This window comes from Hemitrygon akajei, chromosome 3 (genome assembly GCF_048418815.1).
Source record: "Hemitrygon akajei chromosome 3, sHemAka1.3, whole genome shotgun sequence".
In the NCBI taxonomy this organism is placed as follows: Eukaryota; Metazoa; Chordata; class Chondrichthyes; order Myliobatiformes; family Dasyatidae; genus Hemitrygon; species Hemitrygon akajei.
This window is the reverse complement of record NC_133126.1, coordinates 187,180,660-187,192,784: the sequence shown is the minus strand read 5'-3', so window position 1 is coordinate 187,192,784 and position 12,125 is coordinate 187,180,660. Positions and strand designations below refer to the sequence as shown.

General features: G+C 39.9%; 1 protein-coding gene across 3 annotated transcripts in view; it reads right to left on the bottom strand.

Moving 5' to 3' along the window:
* The window catches only part of eif2a (eukaryotic translation initiation factor 2A), a 53,443-nt gene that overhangs the window by 20,888 nt on the left and 20,430 nt on the right, over positions 1 to 12,125 (bottom strand). For all 3 annotated transcript variants that reach the window (XM_073041588.1, XM_073041589.1, XM_073041590.1), the window contains 3 exons: positions 9,956 to 10,055; positions 5,300 to 5,382; positions 1,256 to 1,329 (listed from right to left, as the gene is read on the bottom strand). In XM_073041588.1, the coding sequence (XP_072897689.1) occupies positions 1,256 to 1,329; positions 5,300 to 5,382; positions 9,956 to 10,055 (257 nt within the window). The remainder of the gene's footprint in view (positions 1 to 1,255; positions 1,330 to 5,299; positions 5,383 to 9,955; positions 10,056 to 12,125) is intronic.

Below are 12,125 nucleotides of genomic sequence, written 5' to 3'. Positions count from 1 at the left end.
CCCCTTTTTTGCACCACCCAAAGTGCAGGGGGGTGGCCATCAAGGCTGCCTCCATAAAACCTCCCTGAATTTGTTGGCAGGATAAATGACTTTTGTAAGGGTTACAGTCCCAAAACCCAGCTCCTTGTTGCCTCAGTAAAGCAGCCAGCATAAAATCAAAGACCCCACCCACTCCAGACATTCTCTCTTCTCCACTCACCAGGCTCAAGGACAGATTCAATCCTCTGCAATCAGACTCTTGAAGGGACATCTTGTTTGATAAGATGGACTCTTTGGCCTCACAATCTACCTCATTAAGATTTTGTACTTCATTGTTTACCTGCACTGTGGATTCTTTGTGGCTTTTACATTTTATCCTGCATTGTTATTGTCTTACCTTATCCTAATACATGCACTGTGTAACAATTTGATCTGTATAAACAGTATGCAAGACAAGCTTTACACTCTATCTTGATACATATGACAATAACTAACCAGAAGTCTAATGGACAGTCTACATTGTTCATATCAGCCTGAAAACAATCACACTAGCAACTACCAAACTAACTACCCCATCCAGCACCACACTTCCAGTCTGTCACACAGTCTGTGGGTCCCACGTGATGTTGAAGCTAACCACCCTTAATACCGAAGGGCTTCTTGAGGAGAGAAAGAGTTAAATCACAGATCAGCCATATTAATAAATGGCGAAATAGACTCCAGGGCCAAATAGCATACCGTTGATCCTATGTTCTTATAGCATTAGACACTCTGCTCCTTGTGCAGAGCGACTAACCCCTGGAATGGGTTTTGGATTAACTTCAGGAATAGAGTGATTCTGTAATTCAACTGGCTGAAATGGTTGGAGAACAGTGAGAGGAGGTTTGAGCTAGAGTGAGCCAAATCTTCTTCCTCATATGCAACAGATGTAATACCGTGAACTGGCTTGTCCTTATGACCCACAGTTGAGAGACACAAGGTCCTGATGAAGGGTCTCAGCCAAAAATGTCAACTTGTTTACTCCTTTCTGTAGATGCTGCCTGACCTGCTGAGTTCCTCCAGCATGTTGTATGTGTTACTCTGGATTTCCAGCATCTGCGGATACCCTTGCATGTATACAACTCAAATGTAAAGTTATCATGGTTAAGTTGAAGTCAGTAATTTAAAGGCAGCTAGAATCTTGGGTTCTGTTATGTTTGGAAATGACTTTACCCAATAACTATTTTTACAAATATACCACACAAAACACACACCGAGAAGTAAATGATAAAAGTACCTTGCAGGGCTGAGGTCCTGGTGACAATGCAAAATCTGATACTTTCTGCAAGTGGAGTTTGTGTGCAATTTTATCTGTTATGAAGGGTTTGGGAAATGAACGTCAGTAAAATTCATCACAAAATATTGTTTTACTGATTTCCACTGTGTAAATACACATTACAAATACATACTGCCCAATAGCATTGAAATAAACATTTCATATCTTTTCCATGAACTTTACCCAAGAGAAGAAACAAATAGAATGAATGATATCAATAAGGCAGATGTGAGTAGTCTCGCACTAAGGGGAATTATGTTATGGGTGGAGCTGCATAACACTAAGGGGCAGAAAACGCTGGTGGGAGTTGTGTACAGGCCACCTAACAGTAGTAGTGAGGTTGGGGATGGCATTAAACAGGAAATTAGAAATGTGTGCAATAAAGGAACAGTAGTTATAATGGGTGACTTCAATCTACATATAGATTGGGTGAACCAAATTGGTAAGGGTGCTGAGGAAGAGGATCTCTTAGAATGTAGACGGGATGGTTTTCTGAACCAACATGTCGAGGAACCAACTAGAGAGCAGACCATTCTAGATTGGGTATTGAGCAATGAGGAAGGGTTAATTAGCAATCTTGTCATGTGAGGCCCCTTGGGTAAGAGCGACCATAATATGGTGGAATTCTTCATTAAGATGGAGAGTGACATAGTTAATTCAGAAACAAAGGTTCTGAACTTAAAGAAGGGTAACTTTGAAGGTATGAGACGTGAATTAGCTAAGATAGACTGGCAAATGATTCTTAAAGGGTTGACAGTGGATATGCAATGGCAAGCATTTAAAGATCACATGGATGAACTACAATAATTGTTCATCCTACTTTGGCAAAAGAATAAACCAGGGAAGGTAGTGCACCCGTGGCTGACAAGGGAAATTAGGGATAGTATCAAGTCCAAAGAAGAAACATATAAATTAGCAAAAAAAAAAGCGGCACACCTGAGGACTGGGAGAAATTCAGAGACCAGCAGAGGAGGACAAAGGGCTTAATTAGGAAAGGGAAAAAAGATTATGAGAGAAAGCTGACAGGGAACATAAAAACTGACTGTAAAAGCTTTTATAGATACGTGAAAAGAAAAAGATTGGTCAAGACAAATGTAGGTCCTTTACAGTCAGAAACAGGTGAATTGATCATAGGGAACAAAGACATGGCAGACCAATTGAATAACTACTTTGGTTCTGTCTTCACTAAGGAGGACATAAATAATCAGGGACCGAGGGTCTAGTGAGATGGAGGAACTGAGGGAAATACATGTTAGTAGGGAAGTGGTGTTAGGTAAATTGAAGGGATTAAAGGCAGATATATCCCCAGGGCCAGATGGTCTGCATCCCAGAGTGCTTAAGGAAGTAGGCCAAGAAATAGTGGATGTATTAGTGATAATTTTTCAAAACTCCTTAGATTCTGGATTAGTTCCTGAGGATTGGAGGGTGGCTAATGTAACCCCACTTTTTAAAAAAGGAGGGAGAGAGAAACCGGGGAATTATAGACCGGTTAGTCTGACATCGGTGGTGGGGAAAATGCTAGAGTCGATTATCAAAGATGTGATAACAGCACATTTGGAAAGAGGTGAAATCATCAGATAAAGTCAGCATGGATTTGTGAAAGGAAAATCATGTCTGACGAATCTTATAGAATTTTTTGAAGATGTAACTAGTAGAGTGGATAGGGGAGAGCCAGTGGATGTGATATATTTAGATTTTCAAAAGGCTTTTGACAAGGTCCCACACAGGAGATTAGTGTGCAAACTTAAAGCACACGGTATTGGGGGTATGGTATTGATGTGGATAGAGAATTGGTTGGCAGACAGGAAGCAAAGAGTGGGAGTAAACGGGACCTTTTCAGAATGGCAGGCAGTGACTAGTGGGGTACCGCAAGGCTCAGTGCTGGGACCCCAGTTGTTTACAATATATATTAATGATTTAGACGAGGGAATTAAATGCAGCATCTCCAAGTTTGCGGATGACATGAAGCTGGGCGGCGGTGTTAGCTGTGAGGAGGATGCAGGGTGACTTGGATAGGTTAGGTGAGTGGGCAAATTCATGGCAGATGCAATTTAATGTGGATAAATGTGAGGTTATCCACTTTTGGTTGCAAGAACAGGAAAACAGATTATTATCTGAACGGTGGCCGATTAGGAAAAGGGGAGATGCAACGAGACCTGGGTGTCATTGTACACCAGTCATTGAAGGTGGGCATGCAGGTACAGCAGGCGGTGAAAAAGGCAAATGGTATGTTGGCATTCATAGCAAAAGGATTTGAGTACAGGAGCAGGGAGGTTCTACTGCAGTTGTACAAGGCCTTGGTGAGACTGCACCTAGAGTATTGTGTGCAGTTTTGGTCCCCTAATCTGAGGAAAGACATTCTTGCCATAGAGGGAGTACAGAGAAGGTTCACCAGATTGATTCCTGGGATGGCAGGACTTTCATATGAAGAAAGACTGGATCGACTAGGCTTATACTCACTGGAATTTAGAAGATTGAAGGGGGATCTTATTGAAACGTATAAAATTCTAAAGGGATTGGACAGGCTAGATGCAGGAAGATTGTTTCTGATGTTGGGGAAGTCCAGAACATGGGGTCACAGTTTAAGGATAAAGGGGAAGCCTTTTAGGACCAAGATGAGGAAAAACTTCTTTACACAGAGAGTGGTGAATCTGTGGAATTCTCTGCCACAGGAAACAGTTGAGGCTGGTTCATTGGCTATACTTAAGAGGAAGTTAGATATGGCCCTTGTGGCTAAAGGGATCAGGGGTTTGGAGAGAAAGCAGGTACAGGGTTCTGAGTTGGATGATCAGCCATGATCATACTGAATGGCTGTGCAGGCTCAAAGGGCCGAATGGCCTACTCCTGCACCTATTTTCTATGTTTCTAGTGCTTTACATAAATGTAAATTAATCTATATCTCCTGTTCCTTCTGCTAAGCTCTCTTTAGAACTTAAAACATTTCAGATCATTTAAAAAATCATTATTTTCTAGTCTTCTACAAAATATGCTAGTTACTGAACATTCAGGATCTCAGGGTCTCTCCCTCAATTGGCTATCCTTCATCCTGAGTAATGTCAGACCTTTGACCTGACCTCACTGATATCTCGGTGCTCACTTTCCTGGAGGAATTCAACTGAAAGTTCAAGAATACAGTTTGTCATCCTCCTTCTGATTAAGTGCCATCAAAACCAAGATGACCCAGCTCAGGGCAGATCATAGATTTGGTTTAAGGACTTTGGTGGTATCTTTAGGAACCCACACCATTTGATTCAATTACCCACAGCAAGGGAAATAATCATTTATTCCAGCTGCTCAGTCTACTTTTATTGTTGAGAGAGAAAAAAATACAATAGTTTACAATTTTGGAAACACAAAACATATGAGAACAGAGATAAGGAGGAATTTCTTTAGTCAGAGAGTGGTGAATCTGTGGAAGCATTTGCCACAGACAGTTGTGAAGATCATGTCACTGGGTATGCTTAAAGCAGAGGTTGATTGGTTCTTGATTAGTAGGGGAAGAAATGTTACTGAGAGTAGCAGGAGAATGGAGGTGAGACGGAAAATCAATCAGCCATGTTTGAATGGTGGAGCTGACTCGATGGGCCAAATGGTCTAATTCTGCTTCTATGTTTTATGGTCTTATATTTTTCTGAGTGCTCATTGAACAACCAACCGTACCAAGCATCTTTTATTGTGAAACCACACCAACAAATAGTTTTATAAAAACTTACTTTGTATTTAATAATGTAATTTCTTTCCTGTTATATCACAATAAACAATAGGTACAAATAACCTCACCAGGGTAATTCAGAATATTTGAAATCTGGAAATGTCCTTCAGATGTTCATTCATTGGATTTGTTCGGTAATCTCACTATCTGATTTACTCTAAAAGCCAAAAATTATTTATGGATATCAATTTATAGCACATAACTTATTTTTTAAGAAAAAGCTTCAAGTATAAATAAGGTTCACTTTCTGCACAATTCTCTTGCTTCTGAGTGATTTGGATGAAATTACATACCAAATGCATTTCCATCAAAAAACTGTACTTCATTGTTTACATTTCTTGCACAAATACTTTCATCATCTGACCAGCAAGGGCACCTAATCTCACAAGGAAAACAAAAGCAGTTATTAACATGTGACAAGTAAAAACATGATATCAAAGATGACTGAGCTATTTTTAAACATTGCTCCCAAAACGTTGGGAAAAATTCTCTGTACTTCACAGTTATTGTTTTCAAGTAATACAGCAGTTACATTACTGGATCAGTAACCTTACAGCACGACCTAACAACCCAGATATGAAAGTTCAAATCTCAGCACGCTAGCTATGAAACTTTAATTCAATTATAACTTGCTACTACAAAACAACCTCAAAGTTCAAAGTAAATTTATTATCAAAGTTCACGTACATCACCAAATACAAACCTAAGAGTAATTTTCTTGCGGATATACTCAATAAGCCTAATAACCAGAATAGAATCAATGAAAGAGGGCACCAACAGGGCAGACAACCAGTGTGCAAAAGACAACAAACTGTGTAAATACTAAAAGAAAAAAAGGAAATAATAATAATAATAATAATAATCATAAATAAATAAGCGATAAATTATCGAGAACAGGACGTGAGTAGTTCTGGAAAGTGAATCCATAGGTTGTGGGAACAGTTCAGTGATGGGGTAAGTGAAGTTGTCTCCTCTGGCTCAAGAGCCTGATGGTGATAACTGTTTCTGAACCTGGTGGTGTGACTCCTGAGGCTCCTGTACCTTCTTCCTGATGGCAGCAGTGAGAAGAGAGCATGGCCTGTGTGGTGGGGGTCCTTGATGATGGATGCTGCTTTATTGTGGCAATTCTCCTTGTAGATGTGCTCAGTGGTGGGGAGGGCTTTATCTGTGATGGATTGAGCAGTACCCACTACTTTTTGTTGGATTTTCTGTTCAAGGGCATTGGTGCTTCCATACCAGGCTGTCATGTAGCCAGTCAATATACTCTCCACCACGCATCTATAGAAGTTTGTCAGAGTTTTCAATGTCATGCTAGATTTTCACAGACTCCTAAGGAAATAGAGGCGCTGCTGTGCTTTCTTCATAATTGCACTTAAGTGCAGGGCACAAGACAGGTCCTCCAAAACAATAACACTGAGGAATTTAAAGTTGCTGACCTCTTCCTCCACCTTTAATCCCCCGATGAGGACTGGCTCCTGCATCTCAGGTTTCCTCCTCCTAATAAAGTCAATTATCCTTAGTCTTTCTGACATTGAGTGAGAGGTTGTTGTGGCACCACTCAACCAAATTTTCAATCTCCCTCTTACATGTTGATTCATCACCACTTTTAATTTGGCCTACAATAGTAGTGTTGTCAGCAAACTAAATATGGTAGTCATAAGTAAAGCAAGTAGAGCAGGGGGCTAAGTGCATAGTCTTGTAGTGCACCTATGCTGACAGATTGTGGAGATGTTGTTGCCAATCCAAACTGACTGGGGTCTATAAGAGAGGAAATTGAGGATCTAATTGCAAAGGAGGTATTGAGGCCAAGCTCTTGGAAGCTTGTTGACTAGTGTGGAGGAAAATATTGTAAGTTAACAATTTTAATAGACAAAGGGTTAATCTCGGCTCTTTGAGTATGGAAAACAGTTTGCAGCTTAGTCTGTTATAGATATTGCCTTGGTTTTCAGCAGAGACAACTCTTAGAATAAATAGTTGCAGTTGCTTAATCTTGTAAGAATTAGACTCAAGCATATGAGACAAACTGTTAATAGAAAGCTGTACACAGGACTGAATTTTTTAATTTTTGAATGTTGCAATGGGTATAGTTTATTATAGGAGAACTGCATGTGAACCTAGTTCTAATTCACAAGGTTAATCGATCAGCCTTTGCTTTTGTAGTCGATTTGTACATGTATACAAGGAGCTGTGCTCTCTGTATCATTTGGAGTTTGAAATCCACTGTTAGAGGTTCCACTCCCCATGCTATCGTGAATAAAGTTCTCTGTACTTTGAAGTCCATGTCTAACTTACTTGCGATCAACTCTAATCGAATTTCCTTAGCAAATTAATTTCCCTAAAAATTATTTTTGAGGGAATGATAGGATTGAATGCCTAGCTGTAGTCTATAAAGAGCATATGCAAATTAGAGTGGATCCAAGTCACTTCTCAGGCAGGAGTGGATATGTTTCATCACCAACCTCTCAAAACACTTCTTAAATACCCATTGAAATGGTCCAGAAAGTTACTCAGTTGAAAGGTAATAGAGATAGGTAATAAATGAATGTTAATCATAATTTGATTTCTGTTGTAATCAATAATGGAAATAGGCATTCTTTAAAAAATATGCTTAAATCTGAAGAACTGCTTAACATGGAAAGATAAACTTTGAAATGATTAGAAAACAAGCTTTATTTTAAAGTATTTCAACTGGCATGGGCAAGAGTCAGCAATGGTTTAACTGGCTGCAATCTAGCCTCTGAGCCAAAGTGGATTCAAGACCCAGTCAAGAAACACGAGAGTTAAAATCTAGGCTGGTTCTTTGGTGCAGTTCTGAGAAAGTGCAGTCTATTCTCCCATTTTTTCATGTAAAAGAACCATGGCACTATTCTAGGAAGAAAAGGAACTTATATTTATCTTTCCATCAACGTCACTAAAACAGATTATCTGGTGTTTCAACAGACTTCAAAAAAGTGTTTTGTTGCCAGTTATAAACGCAACTAAGTCCACAACGGTCAGATCTCTGGCAACAAATCTGGCTCTGTGTCTCATTAGAGAAGGGAGGGGGGGGTAGAAGAGGCGAGCTGTAACGATAGGAGATTTGTAGGTTAGGAGAACAGAAAAGAGAATTTGAAGACAAGATTCTCAGATGGATTGATGTCTCCGGGGTTCCAAGATCAGGGGCATCCCAGATGAAGTCCACAACATTCTTGTTTTCAAGATATTGAGGCCCTGGTTAAGAAAGAGGAGGTGCATAGCAGTACAGGCAGGCAGGAACAAATACGGTACTTGAGGAGTATAAGAAATGCAAGAGAACATTTAAGAAGGAAGTCAGGAGGGCTTAAAAAAAAAAGGTATGAGGTTGCTCTTGCAGATAAGACGAAGAAGAATCCTAAGGATTTCTACAGATATATTAATTGCAAATTAATTGCATTAATTGCAAAATTGCAAGGAACAAAATTGATCCTCTGGAAGATCAGAGGAGAAATCTATGTGTGGAGGCAAAAGAGATGGGGGGAGATTTTAAATGTTTTTTTAACATCTGTATTTACTTGGGAGATGGACACGAAGTCCATAGAAGTGATGCAAAGTAGCAGTGACCTCATACAGATTACAGAGGAGGAGGTGAATGCTATCTTGAAGCAATTTAGGGTTTATAAATTCCCAGGGCCTGACAATGTTCCCTCAGATCCTGTGGGAGGCTAGTTGGGAAATTACAGGGTCCCTATCAGAAATATTTAAAACATCCTTAGCGATGGGAGAGGTGCTGCAGGATTGGAGGATAGCTAATATTGTTCCGTTATTTAAGAAAGGCTGTAAAAGATAAGCCAGGAAATTATAGCATGGTGAACTTGACGACAGTTTTGGGAAGGTTACTGGAAGGTATTCTAAGGGACTGGATATTTAAGTAGTTGGATTGACAGGGACTGATTTGGGATAGTCGACATGGCTTTGTGCAGGGTAGGTTGAGTCTAACCAATCTCATAGAATTTTACAAGGAAATTACCAGGAAAATTGATGAAGGCAAGGCATGTATGTTGTCAACATGGACCTTAGCAAGGCCTTTGACAAGGTCCCGCATGGGAGGTTGGTCAAGAAGGTTCAGCTGTTTGACATTCAAGATGAGGCATTAAATTAGATTAGACATCGTCTTTGTGGAAGAAGCCAGAGAGATGTGGTAGATGGTTACCTCTCTGTGACTAGTGCACTGCAGGGACTGGTGCTGAGTCCATTGTTTTTTGTCATCTATATCAACGATCTGGAAGATAATGTGGTAACGTGGATCACCAAATTTGCAGATGACACCGAGATTGGGGCTGTAGTGGACAGGTGGGAAAACTATCAAAGCTAGCAGTGACAATCTGGACCAGCTGGAAAATTGGGCTAAAAATATGGTAGATGATATTTAATGCAGACAAGTGGGTGTTGCACTTGGGATGACCATCCAGGGTGGGCCTTACACAGTGAGCAGTAGAGCACTGAGGTGTGCAGTAGAACAAAGCAATCTGGGAAAACAGATCTGTAATTCCTTGATAGATAGAGTCATAAAGAAAGCTTTCGGCACATTGGTCTTCATAAATCAATGTACTGAGTACATGAGTTGGGATGTTATGCTGAAATTGTATAAGACCCGCACAAACCTGTACTTGTTTAGAATGTGAGGGGAAACTGCAGCAGCAGGAGTGAACCTATGTGGTCACAGGGAGAGTGTACAAACTCCTTACGGACAGCAGCAGAAATTAAACCCACGTCGCTCAAGCTGCAAAGTGATGTGTTAACCGCTATACTACCGTGTTGACCACAACACAACTTCTGAAGTTAACAATGTGGATGAACGTTTCTTGGTTAAGAGCCAACCTCTCTGATTTGAGGAAAGCATAAAATCCCTCAATGTTATTGAAGTGGAATGGGAAATGATAACAAAGACACAGACTGCAAATTATCTCAAGCACAGAAAAACCAATTCTTACCAGCCTTGCATTTTCTTTTGGAAAAAGGACTTGAGGCATTGTCCAGACTTCAGATTCCAAATGTGTAGGTTTGGATCTCCCTGTGTATTATTTTTGGTTGCTAGAGCAAAGTATTAAGGAACAGTGTATTTTAGTTGACAGGAATTGCACATTGACAGATTGTGATGTTTTGAATAAAATCCACAGCACAGAAAGTGATAATTTGGTCAAGTGGTCTTTGCTGGCGTTTTTGCTCCAGTGAGCCTCCTTCCATCACTCTACACTGGATTGGAGGTTTCCAATCCCAGTACCGTGTCTGGAGCCTCTGCTCACAGTCCCAGATACCTACACTTAGTATTTAATTTGGGTGTGGAATGGCTGAGCTTGCTCAACTCTGCAAGATGGAATGGGCTTTGAAATATTAATAGGGATCAAGCTCTGATCCTTGAGGCCCCAGAATGCCTTTATAGTCTTTGACAGTTCCCAGTCATCCCAGGCTGATTTTGCTACAGTAATAGTCTAATTAGTTAAACATTAAAGAAAGCAGGTTTAGATATTATTTTTATACTTCTAAGTATTTATTGAGGTAAAATAAGCAGAGTACTTTTTACGCTAATCCTTTCTGCATGACTGATGGCCCTGTTCAAGTGAACTGGCTTGCCTTTCCTAAGCCAGTCTTCCCTGGTGTAAATGTGGATCCCGAATATCAAAGTCAGGGAGTTATTGCTCTGCCACTGGACTCCATGGGGAATCCAGCAAAGAAAGTGGACTAGTGCAGGACGCTGCATTATTTATTCACTTCCTGGGCTTTGGAATTTGATTGATGAGCAAAATTATTTTTCTTATTTTGCTGGCTAGATTTCACAATTAACTTCTATTTGTTCCTATTTAAGGGCTAAGACCCTCTCCCAGCTGAAACTACCTTATCAAGTATTACATTTCCTGTTAAATTTTAAAGGTCTCGATTAAGTCATCCTTAAGCCACACTTATCCAACTTTTCCAAATGTTTAATATTTCAGTCAGAAGGGAAAGTAACAATACTGAAAATGTAGTTAATAAATTTGTTACTAATGTCCAAGTTAACATTAACAGGATTAAACCAATGCTGGAAATGTATAATCTAAGAACAGCCTGAACACATACACAACACATAAAATAATCTAAAATAAAACTGTGTACCTACCGTGTATAATTAACCATAAGGTGTTAACTGTGAGCCTGTGCTTAACGTTCCATTACAAAATCTAATTAAACCTTTACACCTGTAGAGAAATATTATCTTCTAGACTCAGTAACTTTAACCTCATCATCAAAATTAAATTATTCACAGAGCAACAGCTTGCCAGTAGCAAAAGGCCATGTCTTTTGCTTCATTTACTGTACCCGCTTGCATACCATCTTGTTGTTTCCCAGTGCTTCTGCAATATTAACAGTCTTATCCTTTCAATCAAGCTTGATATCACTGAATAATCCATTCTAATCACTTGGTGTTGAAGAATGACAACAGGGCAAAAATATTCAGCCTACTGTGACTGTACTGGTTTTTAAATGTACCCAATTAGTTGCATGTCTATACACAAAACCTAAAGCTCTGGAACTTTCAGCCCATTAACTTTCTTGTGAAAAAAATACTATTAATTTTGCTTCCATGCCTTTTCAGAAATTACCCAAAATCTCTCTCTCTCTCTCTACACTCAGTAGTCACTTTATTAAGTACACCTGCTCATTAACACAAATATCTAATCAGCCAGTCACGTGGCAGCAACTCAATGCATAAAAGCACACAGACATGGTCAAGAGGTTCAGTTGTTGTTCAGGCCAAACATCAGGATGGGGAAGAAATGTGATCCAAGTGACTTTGACCACTTTGGTGTCAGATGGTACGGCTTGAGTATCTCAGAAACTGCTGATCTCCTAGAATTTTCATGCACAACAGTCTTGAGAGTTTACAGGGAAAGGTGAAAAAAAAAATCCAGTGAATGGCAGTTCTATGGGTGAAAATGCCTTGTTATGGAGAGAGGTCAGGGGAGAATGGCCAGACTGGTTCAAGCTGACAGGAAGGTGACAGTAATTTAAATAACCACAGTGGTGTGCAGAAGAGCATTTCTGAACACACAGCACCTCGAACCTTGACATGGATGGGCTACAACAGCAGAAGACCACACCAGTTTCCACTCCTTTACCTAATAA